Source organism: Photinus pyralis, unplaced genomic scaffold (genome assembly GCF_008802855.1).
Source record: "Photinus pyralis isolate 1611_PpyrPB1 unplaced genomic scaffold, Ppyr1.3 Ppyr1.4_LG9, whole genome shotgun sequence".
NCBI lineage: Eukaryota > Metazoa > Arthropoda > Insecta > Coleoptera > Lampyridae > Photinus > Photinus pyralis.
Window position 1 is genome coordinate 5,241,161 of NW_022170878.1, and position 19,869 is coordinate 5,261,029.

The 19,869-nt window shown below is 39.9% G+C and overlaps 2 protein-coding genes across 4 annotated transcripts; both read left to right on the forward strand.

Moving 5' to 3' along the window:
* On the forward strand, window positions 1-6,593 carry LOC116181513. Of its 3 annotated transcripts, none has more exons than XM_031501894.1 (6): window positions 1-152; window positions 4,531-4,659; window positions 4,709-5,230; window positions 5,424-5,754; window positions 5,884-6,206; window positions 6,259-6,593. In XM_031501894.1, exons 2-6 carry the CDS (start codon window positions 4,531-4,533, stop codon window positions 6,520-6,522), a joined length of 1,569 nt encoding a protein of 522 aa, XP_031357754.1. In that variant the 5' UTR covers window positions 1-152; the 3' UTR covers window positions 6,523-6,593. The 3 variants fall into 3 exon arrangements, with proteins under 3 accessions (XP_031357754.1, XP_031357755.1, XP_031357756.1); XM_031501895.1 differs by having other exon boundaries at window positions 16-152; window positions 4,519-4,659; XM_031501896.1 differs by lacking the exon at window positions 1-152 and adding an exon at window positions 2,734-4,482.
* Window positions 6,594-12,088: 5,495 nt separating this feature from the next.
* Window positions 12,089-14,578, forward strand: LOC116181507 (glucose dehydrogenase [FAD, quinone]-like). The gene is made up of 2 exons (XM_031501888.1): window positions 12,089-12,744; window positions 12,791-14,578. Exons 1-2 carry the CDS (start codon window positions 12,582-12,584, stop codon window positions 14,488-14,490), a joined length of 1,863 nt encoding a protein of 620 aa, XP_031357748.1. The 5' UTR covers window positions 12,089-12,581; the 3' UTR covers window positions 14,491-14,578.
* Window positions 14,579-19,869: the final 5,291 nt, after the last annotated feature.

Sequence of the window (19,869 nt, forward strand, 5' to 3'; positions counted from 1 at the left end):
ATACCTATCTCAGCTCAGTCAAGTTTAGTGTACGTCACAGTGCCATACTTTAAAAATAACCTTAGCTTTCTGCAACCGTTAGTCTTGGTTGTATCGTGACCGTTTAACGTTTAACTCGAGATATTTACCCATTTTAATTCTACTGTGAGAAAGTAAGTTATTTTTTTTGGTAATTTTTGGGCACAATTTAAGGTCGGAAATTCGAGGGTACCCAGGTCGTTTTCTGCTCCTAAATTTAATTTGTTTAATTTGTAGTTTAAATTTAGATAAAGGGCATCGGGCAACTATTTCATCTTCACTATCTTTGCGTTGGCGTGGTTATTACTTTAGAATTAACGGAATTTATTTGAAGCCCCCCTTGAAATTTGTTTACAATTTTTTAGTTCAGGGTTGTTATCGTGTAGATAGCGTATCTACCATTCATTTTAAGCGACTTCTCGGCTAGACCGTATTATTGATTTGTTACGTAATCGCTCGCGCACTGTAGGAGATCAATTAAGTTTGTCGCCCTTAAATAAAGGGTGTTTTTTTAAGTTTTCAGACACACTATTGTTAATTTTTGAATTATTTGAGGAATTTGGTTTTGAGATTACTCACGCTGTGTCATATTTGTGCAAACTGTTTATCGCAACTTTGGTATTTGTTTTGATTCCTTATCGTTTGGGTTTTATTTTATCGATTAATACAATCATCCTATTATTCTGTGTGTCATTGAAGTGGAATGGATAAACTACGTGCATTGATTAGTAAAATGAAATAATATTATACTTTTAACTTTTAAGTTATGTTTATCCTCGATTGCACCCTTGATCGCATCATTGGTACGCCTTATATTTTTAGCGCATTTTTTAAGAATTAAAAAAATGTGCTATTGTTTGCGTTTTGTCCATCCGCCCGGACCCACTTCTGCCGTTTTGAACTACTAATTCTAGGGGAATGGTCCTAGAGTCCTGGAATTTTTTGCAGTAAGGTAGCCTATACCTTGAAGGTGTGCCAGACGGCCATCAAATTTCGCTGTCTTCACCTTCACCTTCATGGTATTCTAATGAAAGTTCTCATCGAAATAAATTGGTTTGTACAAAGACAAACTATAACTCCCGTGCGACTCTTTTTCGAGATCAGGGAGCGACGGGGCCTGGGGGGGGGGGTTAAAAATTACTGTTATCTCTCATTGTATTCTAATTAAAGGTCTCAACGAAAGGATCCATCTTCTACCAACTACTGCCCTTCTTTCTGCCCTCTTATCAAAGTACGGGGTAGAGGGGAGGGGGGCCGGGGAGTGGAACTAGTTTTATCCTTCATGGTACTCTAATGAAAGGTCTCCTCGACCTCTTATCGTGATCGGGTATATTCCCTTATACCTCAAGAACGGATTGTCGAAAGAGAGTACTCACAAAGGGCGATTGAGACGTCTGCAAGAAATATATCCATTGGTGATGTCAAAACAAAAGCTATTTAGGTTAAAAAAAATGCGCTTTATCTGCACAAGAGTTGTGCACAATTTATACTTGTTAGTTATATTATATATTTAAATTTCTGAAAACAGTATGGAATTTTGCAATCGGAATAACTCGAAAGCGGGGGGGGGAGGGGTATTGGTAAGCGCATACGTCCAACTTGAAAACGGGGGGATGGTATGGCATTTTTTTTTACGAAAGAACTGGAAAACGGCGGGAATGCAAACGAAGGTATTCAGGGCGCACACATGCGCAATCCAAGCGCAGTTGGTTGCTTTGTAACAAATTTTTTTTTGGAAAATCGGGGATCAGTTATGAATTTGACCTCCCCAAATTTGGCTTTATGATAATTTTGAAACTGACCGCGCCCAATCAAAATGGAAACGGGCAATTGCGACATTTCTTGTTTCCTAAATTCGGGGCGGGGGGACATATCTACACAGGTCTTTCAATCCGGCTTATATTCAATCAATCAATAGCACTGATCCATCGATTAGTGAAGGTTTGAGATCGCCGCCCCTTTGTGATTTGTGCTCTCGAGTTAGACGAGGATTTAAATTTAAAGCCTAAAACCACCCCTCCTAATTAAGTCCGTGATTGATTTTCATTTTATTACCGTGCATCACTCACGCAAAATGCGCCCTTAAGTACGAGAAGCGACGGACTTCAGGGAATGTAGTGCGAATTATTGTTTTATCGTAAAAGGGGAGGAAATTTGTATTATTTTTTAATTTAGAGCATAACCACCCCTGCTAATTAAGTCCACGATTGATTTTCATTTTATTTACGTGCATCACTCACACAAAATGCGCCCTTAAGTACGAGAAGCGACGGACTTCAGGGAATGTAATGCGAATTATTGTTTTATTGTAGAAGGGGAGGAAATTTGCATTATTTTTCAATTTAAAGCATAACCACCCCTGCTAATTAAGGCCATGATTGATTTTCATTTTATTTACGTGCATCACTCACAAAAAATGCGCCCTAAAGTACGAGAAGCGACGGACTTCAGGAAATGTGGTGCGAATTATTGTTTTATCGTAAAAGGGGGAAGAAATTTGTATTATTTTTTAATTTAAAGCATAAACCACCCTTGCTAATTAAGTCCCTGATATTGATTTTCATTTTATTTACGTGCATCACTCACACAAAATGCGCCCTTAAGTACGAGAAACGACGGACTTCAGGGAATGTAATGCGAATTATTGTTTTATCGTAGAAGGGGAGGAAATTTGCATTATTTTTCAATTTAAAGCATAACCACCCCTGCTAATTAAGTGCATGATTGATTTTCATTTTATTTACGTGCATCACTCACAAAAAATGCGCCCTAAAGTACGAGAAGCGACGGACTTCAGGGAATGTGGCCCGAATTATTGTTTTATCGTAGAAGGGGAGGAAATTTGCATTATTTTTCAATTTAAAGCATAAACCACCCTTGCTAATTAAGTCCTTGATTGATTTTCATTTAATTACGTGCATCACTCACACAAAATGCTCCCTTAAGTACGAGAAGCGACGGACTTCAGGAAATGTGGTGCGAATTATTGTTTTATCGTAAAAGGGGGAAGAAATTTGTATTATTTATTAATTTAAAGCATAAACCACCCTTGCTAATTAAGTCCCTGATTGATTTTTATTTTATTTACGTGCATCACTCACACAAAATGCACCCTTAAGTACGAGAAGCGACGGACTTCAGGAAATGTGGTGGGATTTATTGTTTTATCGTTAAAAGGGAAGGAAATTTGTATTATTTTTCAATTTACAGCATAAACCACCCCTGCTTTTTAAGTCCGTGATTGATCTTCATTTTATTTATTATCACACACAATGCGATTGTTAGCTAGGAGAAGCGACGGATTTGGGGATTTTCCAGTAGTGGAGGTACAGCCTGCTCAAGACACTCGCTTTGACCGTGCGCAATAGTCCGTCTATTCGCGCGGCAGCCGGTAATTGTACGACATTACGCACACATGCACTGATTTGGGCACCATGATTACGGAAGCGCCCCAAGGGGAATTGCACTCCTCAACGATTCCTTGATCGATCATATCATTCAATTTCTTCCGGCAATTTTTTTTGTTTTGCGCGCGGAAGGCGGAGGGTTGTTTCTTCCTGATTTCGGTAGTCGGCTCTTTGATGGTGGTCACTGTCGTTCGTGGAACTTCTTTTCGGACGCAATGGTTGAGGAGTCGATACGCCATACTGACCTGGAATGTCTCATTCGGTCTCTCTTCACCAGGGATCTTGACGACGAGGGCTCGCTTCTCACTGATGAAGAGTTTGGTGGCTTGCTTCTCCCCCTGGTCGGACGCGAAGACAGTTCGCAGGTCTCTCTCAGCAAGGTAGTCACTTCTTCTCACGTGGTGACACAATCTTTCAACCCTTGCCACCAGATACCAGCGATACCATGCAATAATAATGCACGGACGTCATTGCTGTTGCCGCAGTACCTCGTTGGGCATTTGGAGAATCATCACGTTTCAGTTTCTGGCACCATCTTCAGCACGTGGCATTTCAGTTTTTAGTGTCATTTGTTTTCTGCAATTGTGCGAATTAAAAATTGGCACCGGACCACTACTATGTACCAATGCCTTGCATCTAAAATAATGACACAAACATGCTCATGCGTCATCTCAGACCGGACAGCACTTTTGATTACGCTTAAGGGATCTCAACATCGTAATAAAACCGTTTATTACTGCTGGGGCACGTGTTGATAAAACGTGACGTAAATCGGCCACAACTTGTTTTAAGAATTTAAACGGAAATACTTTAGAATGTTAACATTTTAATGGCGCCTGGCAAACGTTCAATGCATACTTTGGGAGTATAAAAAAAGGTTTTACGACCCAAGGAATTTCCTATTAATAATCTCGCGAACTTCGAAATTTGCGAATGCTTGTTTACAAAAGTGCCAAGTGCACAATTCTGGATAATGCGTTCAGCTGGCCAAATTTTGCACATTTAGTTCAATCACAAAGTGCTTTAAATAGAAGTGCCAATTTATTTTGCATCAATTGTATTTATTTCTAAACGCAACACTAGATATCTTTAGCTATTCTTGCAGATGTTCGCCATTACCATTGATGAAGATGTTCAATTGGACGCAATGCAACGCGCATGGCAATCCAAACGTGTCCCGTCGTTATTTGAGGAACCCGCCGACTACCAAGATCTTTTCTCCCCATTGAATCAGGTAAGAATTGGAGACCCACTTTTGTTGGTGGTTCAGCGTCAGTTTGCAGAACAAGAGTCGTTGTTCTTCGCCGGCTCCTCCCCTAAGCTGCTGTGACGCAACCGTCGAGCATGACGTCGCCCAAGATACGGTTCAAGAGGTTCTCTACGAGGAACCGCACGAAAAGTCCCAAACTCTGGACGCATCGGTGCTGGGCGATCTACCAGCGAGCTACAGTATCCACGGCCTCAAGCCTCATCAGCAGCCGGTCGTCGGGGTCTACATCGACAGGCGCGTCTGTCCCGGTTTCAAGTATAAGGTGCAACCGCTACCCGGCTCCAAGGAGGACGATGGACTGCCGTACCTTTTCGATGGGAAGGCGCTCACCCTGAAGAGTATCGGTCGAGGCTACGCCCGACGCTTCACCTTCGAGTCCGATAAGGGCAGGTTCAACAATGAAAACTACTTCTGGAGCGATAACAGGCCTGAGGGTTTCGGTTTTGAGTTAGAGTTGGTCTCTGACGGTGACAAATTTACTGTGTTTGATGCTAATCACGAAGCACAAGGCACTTTGGAAATTTTACGCATAAAGGTAGGTTTCGCCCAAATTTCTAATGACGTACTGTTTCTTGCGCCCAAATTTACACCATCATTATCTTCAGGCAACAAGACTGATGCTCCTATTCCTGTGAGCGTGTCAGAAGTACAACGTCGTGAGTTGTAATGTGTACGCTAACTACTCTTGTCTTATTTTGTTTAATCTGCACGTTGATTATTTATTTCAGGGCGCTCAGATTGAACTTAGCAGCGAGGTTGTGCCTGAGGGTATCAAGAAGAAGGCAAAAATTAACTTCACTGGTAAGGTGGAGTTTTACGAGACCGGTGTTGCCAAACCTATGCCGATGTTCGGTGTTGCGACCTGCGTTAAGGCAAAGGACAAATCCTCAGCCCAACTCATTAAAATTAGTAACGTTACCATTAAACACCATCGCTATTATTTGACGCCCGGCGTGAATACGATTCATAGAAGGGTCACTGTTCGCGGTGACGAGATCGGTGACATAAATACAAAGTACACCATGACAGGTCTGGAGCATTACGAAATTCCAGTTGTAGGTGAGTGTGGTTTTTTTTTCATTTTGTATTTTTACAAAAATTGTATATCCCCCTCCCCCGTCAATTCTTCGTAAAATTTTTGTAAAAATTCAAAATAGGGGTGAGTGAAGGCTAAACGCTACTGTTCAGGTACCTATGTGGACCCGAGGGTTGTGCCCGGCTTCTGCTACAGAGTTCGCCCCAATGACCGAAAGGACCACTTATTCGACGGTCGCGCTCTTCGGTTGTGCAGCATCGGAATGGGTTACGCGAAGCGTTTGACTTTCGCTCCCGACTCGCTAGTCTCCCCCGACAATTACTTATGGTCCGACAGTCATCCCGACGGGCTAGGACTGGAACCGAGAGCCGTACATACGGGAATGAAATTTTCAATTATGGCCGGCGATCAGCAGCTCGGCGAGGCGTCCGTTTTCAGAGCCGACGCGCCGCAACAAGAAGAAAGAATGGAAAGGGTAAGAGCGTCTTTTAGCGCGATGATCAGTTTTTCTCACTTTAGATTTTTAGGTACCCACCCATTCGGGCAAATGTGCCATTATCAAGTATATACACATAAACGTCACGTGCCACGTGAAGTTGGCGAACACGGGCGGCAGGTCGCCCGAAAGAGACGAATATCTGATGAGGGTTTATGGTTTGGCGGTGGTGCGAAAGGATCCGAATACTAGCATCGCGTACGTCGAAAGGGTGGAAAATGTAGGTTTAGATTCACAATTGAATATTTTATTTGCCTGCACCCATACTGAGCTAGTATTTTATCCTTTGCATTAAGCGCCTGTCTATTTTTAGTGTTATTTTGATTTTGTACTGATTAGTAAGCAATAAAATACTTTTTTAACGATCTAGAAACAATTCCTAGTTGCGTCGAATTATGTGTTCCAATACTTAGTGTCTTTCCAATGTTGTCGTTTGGACCATCTCCACAACTTTCCATGTCTTTTAGAGAACTTTTAGGATTATTACAGAGCCTTCATGTCATTTCTCGTGAGTTCAGATAGAGCCGCCTTTTCTCAAAATCCGCATCATAAACCGCTAGGTACCCTAGCTCCAGGGATCTTAAAGCACAGGTTGTCTGTGCTTAAAGTAAAAAGGTATGAGATACTTTCCAGCGGTTAGTTTGTAGGGTATAATAATATTTGTAACGCCATGGGGTTGAGAGCCACGTAGTTTCTTTGAATTCTACATTTTCCCTGTATATAGCTGAAAAGGTGCCAATTAGGAAGGTAATGACATTAAACTTATTCAAGTTCCCCCATAATATTCCATATAATTGTATGAATCCCGAATTAATAAATCCCCTAATTCAATAGAGATCGATTAGGTACGTTAATATACTAATTCGTAACAATTCCCAAAGGGTAAAATGATAACGAACCAAACTCGGATCAGTAATGGAGGCACAAGGTAACAAATAAAACCGTAAAAATATTACCCTTAAATATAGTAATTGCCGACGCAAGAAGAGAGCGCTTTAACAATTCAATCTAAAGCATCCTCCCTTAGGATGGAGCAACTGTCCCGGGCGACATCCTACTCGCAGACGTGAAAATCTAAAGTTCTTTGGGCGACCGAGCTTGCGGAAGGGTTGAATGGGTATCATATCGGAGTAATAGGTGTTTGCTCGACGAAAGGAGTAAGTGCGTACGCGTGATACGTGCCCAATGGTATTGAGAGGTTCCACTCTGTATATACAACGTACGCGATGCACACATTTTTGAGAGTTGGCAACCACGCAACTTTTAGGTGGGGATAGTAATCTAGGGACTTTAGGTGGGGAAAGCTGTTTGCGCCATCTGGAGAACACGAACGTTGGTTACGGTTGGCACCTTGTCGTGAATGGCGGTCGTGAACGCGCTCCATAAACGTTTGTTGTTATTTTGCGTTATTTAATGCAGGTAGTAATTTTTGCATTTCTTTATATCGTATTTGTGTTTGTATGCCGCATTTTATACTTTTTGTGTTTCAACTTTGTTTTTGAAATTTACTTGGTTTAACCGCAATGGAGAATCACATGTTTGATCTTTTTGTTTGTAATCGTTTACGATTTTGGTGTAATGTTTTGTGATAATCCACCCTTATGGTTAGGCAACACACCTTTACATCTGAAACAAAAATATGATATGCTCTGTATATAACCAATCGACCGTTTTGCGCAGATGCCGAATACTAGGGAATTTTGGTAACAAAGCTAGGGGAAAATGAAGAAGATGGCGACGAGGTCGGTCGACCGAGGCCAATGATACTTATAGGCCGGAGCGCTCGAAAAAGTCACGTGATCTAGGAGTCAGTTCGGGACACATTATAATACATTACAGCTTATGGAAAATCCGTGCGCGGCTCCACTATTTATTTTTTTACTCCGAATCCGTTTAACATAGAGCCCCGAAATTTCAATGAGAGCTGGTCAATGGCACAGACAATTAAATTATAGTGTTTGTTAATTTTGAGTAACACTGGAAATAGTTAATTTCAAGGTTTAAAGTCTTTGAAGATAAAACGACGATAGTAAATCCGTGTTTTTCTATATTTCCACCGTCATATTTCTGTTTCTAAGAAAGATATCATTATAATTCTTTCGATGTTGAAAGGTTCCATCCTGTATATACAGCTTGCGACGATACATACATTTTTGAGAGTTGGCAACCATGCAATTTCTAGTTGGGGATGGGGAAAAAGCTGCCTGCGCCACCTAGAAAGCACGAACGGGAGTTACGTTTGGCATCTTGTCTTGAATGGCGGTCGTGAACGTTTCGCTCCATAAATGTTTGTTGTTATTTTGTTATTTAATGCAGGTAGTAATTTTTGCATTTCTTTATATCGTATTTGTGTTTTGTATGCCGCATTTTATATTTGTTGTGTTTGAATCTCTGTTTTTGAAATTTACTTGTTTTAACCGCAATGCAGAATCATATGTGTGATACCGTTATGCTATTGTTTACATTTTTGGTGTAATGTTTGCTTAATTTATGTTTATTGATGTTGATTACTTGGTCTTGTCCCTGAAGTTACATTCATGTAAGTTTGGTTCATTTTATTATGTGGAAATTACTGATTCGTTTGATGTATGTACTGACTTGTTGTTTGTTACTAACAATTTTCTCCGTGAATGAAGCAGTCACGGGGGTGGTAAAAACTGTAGTCAAATTTGTGTTATGACACCTAATTCCGTGATTGCCTTCGACATCCAACTGTAGGTTCGAAACCCCGAAACCAGGGGCGGACTACCCATCTTGCAGGAGCGAGATTACGCTAATCAAAGCTCTTCAGTTTAGAATCTATGTGCGTTAAATGAGTGGCGATTCAATAATTTCCACATATCTTGTTTTTAGTCAAATTTGCCTACAAGGCCATGTAATTTTCCATCTTGCTTTTAACAAAAGGACTTTATTGCACCAAAGATGAGTCACATCCTGATTCCTGTGTATTTCACCCTTTCTCAGAATCTTGGTACCTGCTACTACCTGACCCATTGTCTCCAAAACCTTGAGTGTAACCAACATTGTGTATATGCATTTACTATCTTTGTTAACTACTGCTTAAATTTTTACAAAATATTTTGTTAATTAACTTTTGGACTGTTTTAATCAAACTGCAAGGTTTTTCTTCGTCGTACTCTTTTTATCCTTGGCAGTGGTTCATTTTTATATATAGAGATGTGTCCCGAACTGACTCCTAAGGTCACGTGACCTTTTCGAGCGCTCCGGCCTGTAAGTACCGTAGGCCTCGGGTCGACGGAAGGCATCACGCGTTCCCGGTTTTTTTAATTCTTGATTATTTTGGTGTTGATGTTTTGAAGGTGTATTTACAGGTAGTAACCATTTTATTCTTTCTTGTACAAACATTGTATTTCTTGCCACAATTTGACATTATTTAAATTTTGCATAATCTACGATATCTGAATCATGGCATACTCCATGCCTTTGTTTTCAGTACCGTTATCTGAATCGCATTTGTTATACTAGGTGATTATGCCATTGTTTTGTTTAATTAAGTATTTATTTCTGTTATTCACGAGGAGTTGATAATCAGTGCGTTGTTGCTCTGTTCGATTGATCCGTAACTATTCCGTGAGGGAAGTACCTAATACAGTTTGATTGTTCGCTGTATCAGTTGCTTTTCGATTCGTGGCGCGCTGCAGTTCGTGCGTTAGCTACACGAAGGGGGGCTCTTTAATTTGATGTTTCGATGTTTGTGTGTGCGAATGGGTCATTCTGTCTCCGTGGAGGTGGTGTTGAAAGATTAATGTTAGAACATTAATAAAACGTCTTGAGCTTCAAAATAATAGAAAAATAAAGAAGTTCATAAATGTCATTCAATATTCATCATATATTTTTTTTAACATCAACACACTTTATAATTTATAAAATATTTTATGATCGTACTTCAACACCTCCCCTCGATTAAAAATATTTATAAATTCATATAAAGAATACTACATCAAAACTTACTTCTAAGTTCAAAATAGGGAATACACAGTTTTTTAAATATAAAATACAAATTACATAATGTTGAAAGATTAATGTTAGAACATTAATAAAACGTCTTGAGCTTCAAAATAATAGAAAAATAAAGAAGTTAATAAATGTCATTCAATATTCATCATATATTTTTTTTAACATCAACACACTTTATAATTTATAAAATATTTTATGATCGTACTTCAACAGGTGGTACCTAATACAGTTCGACCTTTCGCTGTATCTGTTGCCTACTCGTCTCGTGCGGATTGCAGTTCTTAGCATCTTAGCAATGCGAGTAGGGGCCCTCTCATTAACATTTCCTCTATTTAAAATACGTTCTGCTTGAGCGATAATCGATTCTCACATGAATACTTGCTATTGGCCATTGGCATTCCCACATGTACTTTTCGTGTTAAATTAAATTATGTTAACGGAAGGCTGGAGTAGAGCCACACCATTTACATGTTTCCTATGTACATGCAATTTGTTTATTTGACGAGTTGTGTTATCTCTATTGATCGTACAGGTATTTTGATGTGTTTTTCTACTGAATTGATTTCTCATGTTTTCCACTGCAATTATGATGTTTTGTGTATTTTGATTTTATGAACTTGTTTAATCGCATTTGATTTGATTATCTGGTTTTTATCATACAATTTGAGATGTTTTATTTATGTGTATTTTCTCTTGCATTTTATTGCTGTAGGTGATTTATTTCATGTATTTGTGTGGCCTATGCCAGGGTTTTAGTCCCGTAGAATGTTTCCCTGGCATGGTCTTGTGGTGTGCGTAATATATTTATTTGTTCTTGTCATTTCTTACGCACAAAAGTTCTGTCTTTTATTTAATTCCCTTCCCGATTATGTCTCACGTCCCAACACATACAAAGAACCGATTACACAACGTAGGAGTTCATTCGTGCCAAATTCAAAAGTGCCGCGAAACGTCCATCGTTTCGACTTGAAAGGTCTCTTGCCAACGGTAAGTATAGGGTAAGTCAATGTTTTCAGTATCGGCTTGATAGACCCCTAGGAACATTACAGTTTGCTTAATTTATGTTTATGTGTTGATTACTTGGTCTTGTCCGAGAAGTAATAGTCATATAAGTTTGGATCATACTTTTAAACATGTGGAAATTATCGAATTGTTTTGATGTGTGTATGCGTGCGCACTTTGTAAACTTTTCACCATGAAGAGACGGTCACAGAGGTGAAAAAATTGTAACCAAATGAGTTACGACACTCCAATCTGGAACTGCTCTCGAGTCTCAACTTGTGGCTGAGAAATCCCGAACGGGGGCTCATGCTACAAATCTTGGGGGCAAGTTTACGCGAATCAAAAACTTTTCATTTAAAAAATTGGATTAATAGCGAGGCAAGTTACCGTTACTTGACTGGATTTAATACAAACGCCTAGTCTCTCGCGTCTGACGCGCCATTACGCGAATGAATTCATAAGTAGTTGTCTGAGAATCTCGTGGACAATCACCGTAGTAGGTACATAAGCAATTCATTTTAAGCGCTGAGTTTCTGTATTAAAATCAGCGACCAAGCACTCACCGAAAAACGGCGATATGTCACTTTATTGCTTCATTAATTATAATGCATCAATGGGATATTGCAACAGCTAATCGAAACAGCTATGTTTCATTGTCGGTAGGACTGTATCCATTGGGTGTATATTTGCTTGTGTTCTGATATTTGTGTATAGTACTTTTTGGTCACTCTCGAACCTCTTTGCATTGGTCAATTATTTGATTGCCTTTTGTTATATTTGTTTATTATTTAATTTTTAATTTATATTTTATTATATATGTTAAAAATTGGAATAAACACAAGACAGGCGAATAATACGAGGCACCCTGAATATGAAAAATCGGAAAAATACAGAATTCAAAAAATTAAGGAATCTCACGAATCTGAATTCAGAAAAATAGAAAAAAAGTGAATAATACGAAGAATATAGACTCTCATTAATCTGAATTTAACCAAGCTAGAAAAACGAAAGGATGTGAAATTCCGTTTTTGAAGAAGAAGCAACTTTGCGCAAAAGGAGTTTTTGTAATTTCGTTATCAAATAAGTACTTAAATTTAGTTGGCGTTTTCAGTTATAAAAAAGTCGTCATTTAGCCACAAGTGTCACATTTTGACACGTCTAGTGAACCAAAGACAGTCAATTTGCAACTTGTTACATAAATAGCTATTTATCAGCAAAAATTCAAAAGAAGCTTAAACTATATGTTCACTTAACATTCAATTAGTTAGCGTTAGCAAAACTAGTATAAAGATAGTGTACCGCATTCTTCATGTCACTGATAATGGATAATGTGATATATATAATATCCGTGCTTGGTAAAAAATTAATGTCAACATGAAGATACTGGGCATAATTGTACTACTGTCCGCCGGTGGAAGAACCCAAAAGTTCGAGTACTACGAAAACTTGATAGACGAAAATATTCGGGAAGCCTATCACTATGATGTTCCGCAGAGTGCAGACGATTATAGGCCGCAAAATGCAGGGGAGGCTAAATGTAAGTATGGTCTTCTTATAAACACAGTGCTGCACTTCATTTTTAGGCAATGGCACTTTTGACTTCATTGTCATAGGATCGGGATCGGCGGGCGCGGTAATCGCGAATAGGCTTTCGGAGGTACCAGAGTGGCAGGTACTTTTACTGGAGGCAGGAGGCGAGGAAGATCATTTTACGGACATTCCCGGTTATCACTTATACCTGCAAAGGCTCCCTGTCACTTTTAATTATAACACCACGGCTCAAAGGGGAGCATGTTTAGGTATGATCAACAGGAGCTGCGCGTTTCCCAGGGGCAGAGTGTTGGGGGGTACGAGTACCGTAAACGGCTTGGTGTACAGCAGAGGCAACAAGCTTGACTACGACGGGTGGGGAGTTGACGGTTGGAGGTACGAAGACGTCCTTCCGTACTTCATCAAATCGGAAAATTCGCACGTCCACGGAGATCCCGGATACCATGGAAAGGGCGGTTACTGGAACGTGGAGTACCACCACCCCGTCAGCAAACAACTCAACGCGTTTTTAAACGCAAATGTCGAACTTTACAATTTCACCTCGACCGACTATAACGGGAAAGAACAGCTGGGCATGTTTCACTCGCAATTAAGTAACATAAAGGGACGAAGAGACAGTACGGCCAAAGCATTCCTGCGACCTGCCTCATCCAGACGCAACTTACACATATGGACTCGCAGCTACGTCACAAAACTTCTAATTGACCCCCTCACCAAAGTCGCACACGGCGTGGAATACGCGAGAAACAAGGGGCTATACACCGTACGTGCGAGACGAGAGGTGGTACTGTCAGCAGGGCCCATCAGTTCCCCGCAAATACTGATGCTGTCGGGCGTCGGCCCGCGCGATGAGCTAACCAAGCACAACATCACCCTACTTCAAGAACTAGACGTTGGGCGTCGCTTTCAGGATCACGTCGGATTTTTCGGTCTGTACATAAACACGAACGTCAGCGAGCCGGTGCAAACCTTACGAGAGAATTTGGAGCAGTACTTCCGCGGGCGCGGGCCCTTGGCCATCGCGTTAAACAGCCAAGGGGTGGGTTTCTATCAGAGTCCCTTCGAGAACCGCCCCGGCTTTCCCGACATTGAGTTCGAGTTTCAGCCGTCGAACAGCACCAGTCCCTTCTTGCAGACGAGCTTGCAGATAACCGATGAAACCTACAACGCGCTGTGGCCGAGGGTTGACTCGGAACGGGCCTTCAATGTGTATTTAATTGTGCTTCATCCAAGATCAGTGGGATATTTAAGGTTAAGATCACCGGATCCCTACGAGTTTCCCGAGTTCGATCCAAGGTATTTGACCGATCCGGAAGGAAGAGATATCGAGACCATGTATCAGGCATTGCTAATTATGGAAAAGTTGCTCGCAACTAAAGCGATGAGACATATAAATGCGAGTTTAGTGTTTGGGGACTACGCTCAGTGTAGGACCTTCGCAACAGGTTCCAAGGACTACTGGTACTGCGCCTTTCGTTTACTATCAAGCTACTTCTACCATCCCACCGCGACATGTCCAATCGGAAATGATCCGGAACGGGGAGCCGTGGTGGACCGCAAGCTGCGCGTCCATGGAATCAAGAATCTGAGGGTCGCCGATTCTGGAATAATCCCGTTTGTGCCATCCGGCCATACGAGCGCGCCCGCGGTTATGATTGGAGAGAAAGCTTCCGATATTATCAAGCTTGATTATAATAAACCTATTTCCCCCATCTCTAACACTGTAAACTGACAAACATTTTAATGGTTAATGGCGAGGTTGTGGAACTCTTCTTTACTAATTTTGTTGCACTTTATTACAATTAAACAATTCAAAGGTCTTTTTTTTTACTGTACCATATACATTTTGCGCCAATTGTGGTTTATCAGTTATGCCGAACACGAACGTGCTTCAGCTTTTTCGCACGAAACAAATCTCGTACGATTTTATAAATTTCTCTCTCCCGAAGGACCACGAGTCGCTTTACGATCATTCTGGTGTCTGTAAGGGCCTTGGGCGCCTCCGCACGGGAGTTCGCACCAAAGAAATAGAGTAAACAGTTCTCAGACCCATAAAAAGCAGGCATTGATGCAGGGCAATTGTAATCCGAGCTCTTTATTTTTAGCGCATTTCCACAAAAATAAAAAAAAAATGCGCTATTGTGGCCACTTTGTCCGTCCGTCCGTCCGTCCGCTCGTTTTGCGATGCTACTAGTTCTTTATCTTAAGAGCTATTGTTCTACTTTTTTCGCTATTTGGTTCGTTATGGTGTCGAGTCTTGTACCAAGGAAGGAATTTTTTCTGTACCGCTTACAAAAAAGTTATTGTAAAAAAAACAAAAAACCGTTTTTTACATGTTCCATAATTTTACACTTTTGCCGTTTATTAACGACCCTAGAGATCGTTTATAATTTTGCATTGCTATCTGTCGCCTGCCGGTTGGTCTCTCCGTCTGTTCCTTTGTCTGTCTGTCCATCTATCTGTCCGTGTGAACGGTAACTTTGTTTAGAAAAGTTCGATCGCTTTTACATCTCCGTTAGTTATGAACTGAATTGCATGAAATTCAATATGGGCATAGCTTTAGCCATATAATACGCAATGCCCAAAGTTGAATCGAATCGATTCAAAATTCACAGTGCCCTTTTCGCATCTCGACCATTTATAAACCGAATTGCAAACTTTTTACTTATAAAAGTATTTGAATGAAATTTGATACATAGGCACTTGGAATAAAGGAAAATCAAACGCCAATTTCAAAATTTGGTTTTGCGCATGCGCAGCGCCAACTTTTTTATTTATGGAAGAATTGAAACGAAATTTGATACATAGGCACTTGGAATAAAGGATCATCGAGCGCCAGTCTCAAAATTTTCTTTTGCGCATGCGCAGTGCCAACTTTTTTTATCTATGGCACCATTTAAGTGAAATTTGATACTTAGGCGCTTGGAACAAAGGAAAATCTAACATTAGTTTTAAAATTTAGGTTTGCGCATGCGCAGTTCCAACTTTCTTATTTAGAAAAGCATTGAAATGAAATTTTTCTCATAAACTGAAATTGAAGTAGCACGTCAAAAATGGATTGCCCATGTGCAACGCTATCTTTCATATTTGTGGCCGGATTTTTACGATTTTATCAGAAGTTGCATCTTATAAATGGGAAATGAATGCAAGTGGAAATGCGCTTTATGTAAATCGTTTACGATTACTTTTTAACTTGTTTGAATTTTCCCTTAAACACAGATATACACAAACAAGTCATTATGCAAACATAAATGACGAGAGCGCATTTTCCTCCTAATAATATTGTAGTGTACTTAACCCCCAGGTTCTACGCTAACTTCACACTACAAGAACACGGAAATAAAGTCAACCCGGCAACGTCTAAAAATGGCCACCCGAATGACTATTCCCTCGAAAACTAAACAAGATCCCGCTTAAATTTGAAAAGTGGCACGTGATCAAACATCTAAGGCAGAACAGGGCCTTACGTTAGTTGTAAACGACATAAACATAAAACTATAACATCACAAAAAGTAGCAGGTAGACTTCAAGAGGTAACATAATAGGTTAAAAACAAGTTTTGGGAATTATGGGTCAGGTAAGCAGGTGCCAAGATTCTAAGAAAGGGTGAAATACACAGGATGTGACTCATCTTTGGTGCAACAAAGTCCTTTTATTAAAAGCGAGAAATTTAACTAAAATTATTGAATCGCCACTCACTTATCGCACACAGCTTCTAAACTGAAGAGCTTTGATTAGCGTAATCCCGCTCCCGCAAGATAGGTAACCCGCTCCTGGTTTCGGGGTTTCGAGCCTACAGTTGAATGCTGAAGACAATCACGGAATTAGGTGTCGTAGCTCAATTTTGACAACAGTTTTTACCACCCCCGTGACTGCTTCATTCACGGAAAAGATTGTTAGTTACAAACAACAAGTCAGTACATACATCAAACGAATCGGTAATTTCCACATATTAAAACAAAATGATAAAAACTTATATGAATGTTACTTCAGGAACAAGACCAAGTAATCAATATTAAACATAAATTAAGCAAGCATTACACCAAAAACGTAAACAATTACAAACAATAGCATAACGGTATCAAATATGTGATTCTGCATTGCGGTTAAACCAAGTAAATTTCAAAATCAAAGATTGAAACACACAAAAACTATAAAATGAGGCATACAAAACACAAATACGATATAAAGAAATGTAAAGATTACTACCTGCATTAAAAAAACACAAAATAACAACAAACATTTATGGAGCGACGCGTTCACGACCGCCATTCAAGACAAGATGCCAAACGTAACCTCCATTCTTGCTTTTTAGATGGCGCAGGTAGCTTTTTCCCACCTAGAAATTGCATGGTTGCCAACTCTCAAAAATGTATGTATCGTTGTAAGTTGTATATACAGGGTGGAACCTCTCAATATTAATGCTAGGACCAAGAAAAATACAGGTAGGCGCGAGATCCTTACCCCATATTAGAAATTTCATTGAATTTCTTCATAAATAAAACATACAGCATGCGTAAACAGTAATTTTGAAACCGGTACTAGTTTTAGTTTCATTAAAAGTGCCCACAAATGATATTTCATTTAACTGCTTTCATAAATAAGAAAGTTGGCATTGCGCATGCGCAAAACGTTTTGAAAACGTCGTTAATTTTGCTTATATTCTTAGTGTTTACATATAACATTTCATTTAAATATCTTCATAGGTAAAAAAGTTAGCATTGCACATGCGTTAATCCAAATTTTTGACAGTGCGCCTGCGCAAAACCAAAAAATGTCGGTATGCACGGAATCCTTGGACCAAGCCCTTTCAGATGAGCCCTATATCGCCCAAATCGGTTTAGTGGTGTAGAAGGAGTACGTGTGACGAACGGACGGACGGACCGACAATAAAGTGCAGCCAATAGCGGTTTTTCACTTTGAGGAAAATACGTTAACAACAGATTGCGAACCTCAAGGCGCGAGTTTGACGCTTGACTAGCCACTGAATCTTCGCACAGTGTAAACGGCTGCGGAACACCAATCACGACTTGCGACCGATGCACCACGAGCGGGAACGTGTGTCAAAGGAAACTCGTATCAAAGAGTATATACGTTGTATACTCTTTGCTCGTCATCTTTTTGGTGCGCACCAGTCAAGGCTTTTAATTAATAGTGGTGTACTTAACCCCCAGGTTCTACGCTAACTTCACACTACAAGAACAGGGAAATAAAATCAACCCGGCAACATTTAAAAATGGCCACCCGAGTGACTATTCCCTCCAAAACTAAACAAAATCCCGCTTAAATTTGGCACGTGATAAAACATCTAAGGCCCCCTTACGTTAGTTGTAAACAACGCTTGGACCTGAAGCACAGTAGGGAAGGAACGTAAAATGAAACACTGAAATTTTGAAAAGTTTGTTGTAAGCAAAGCAAGCAAAGCCAAAAGGTGTCGTACTCCAGCAAAAGTAACTGCTAAGGGTAAAAAGAGTACGACGTAGAAAAACCTCACAGTTTGATTAATACAGTCCAAAGGTTAATTAACAAAACAGTTTGTAAAATTTGTAAAAATTTAAGCAGTAGTTAACAAAGATAGTAAATGCATATACACAATATTGGTTACATTCAAGGTTAAAAACAAATTTGGGAACGATGGGGCAGGTAAGCAGGTACCTAAATTCTGAGAAAGGGCGAAGGGTGAGGATGTGACTCATTTTTGGTGCAATAAAGGCTTTTTGCTAAAAGCAAGATGGAAAATTACATGGCCTTGTCGGCAAAAATATGTGGAAGTTATTGAAGCGCAACTCATATATCACACATAGATTCTAACCCGAAGAGTTTTTGATTAGCGTAATCTCGCCTCCAAGATTTGGAACATGTACGCTCGTTCGGGATTTCCCTGCCTAAAGTTGAGGCTCGAGAGCAGTCCCAGATTAGAGTGTCGTAACTCATTTGGTTACAGTTTTTCCATCTCTGTGACCGTCTGTTCACAGCGAAAATGTTAGTTTACAAACAACAAGTCCGTACGCATACACACATCAAAACAATTCGATAATTTCCATATGTTTAAAAGTATGATCAAAACTTATATGACTCTCGGACAAGCCCAAGTAATCAACACATAAATTACACCAAAAACGTAAACGATTACAAACAAAAGGATAACGGTTTCAAACATGTGATTCTACATTGCGGTTAAACCAAGTAAATTTCAAAAATAAAGATTGCACACAAAAAATATAAAATGCGGCATTGTAACAGTATTTCTGTTCAGGATATTTAAAATTCATTTTTACGTAATTAAAATGTAAAGTCTAAATATAATCATGACTCCCAAGTACGAATGTCGATGTATAAGATTATTGCATCAAAAGGAATTTATTTCAGTTCATTGTAGTCGAAGTTTGATTTTAAATATGGCCGACATGAATCAGAAAGGAAATTAAATACAAGTAATAATCGCGGCGTAAATAGAATTGCGTTCACCGTATGTAAATAATGTAAATTAGGGAAAAAACTGCATATAAATATCGAGTACTATGCGATCAAAAATGAGTTGCTGTCGAGTCACTTTTGGAACTTTTGTCTACATAGGAAATCGTATTTAACTTGAACTTCCAAAGTCGACTTGACAGCAACTCATTTTTGATCGCCCGTTATTAACGCTAAGGTCAAAGCCCGAGTCATTGTAAATAATTCATTTAGAGCTTAGTAGAACGATTTGAATCCTTCTGTTCGCTATCGCTGTCAAATTAACAAAAGAATTATTCACGGGCGATCAGTCTATAAACGAAAGTAGATTGTGCGCGTAAAGCAGAAATGAGGTAACAGGATAAACACTACGAGAGTATAAATACGGAAATTTCCTGTAGCAACAGAAAGTTGGTCGCCGCCTTTTCACGGAGCAACATCTGTGCCAGTCGCGTCCGCAAATTATAAGCGAGTTTTCTAAGAAAATCAAGAGAAAGAACCGAGAGAAAACATCTCCATCCACATCGAAGGCGAAGACGATCCTTCACGGTACTCTGTTCGGTTCTGCGCGCGGTCCGTGCACAGTCTACTTGAAGGGTGCCGAAAAACTCGCGTTGAAACCTGCCTGCCTCTGGTTGGCCGAACCGAAACTCGAATA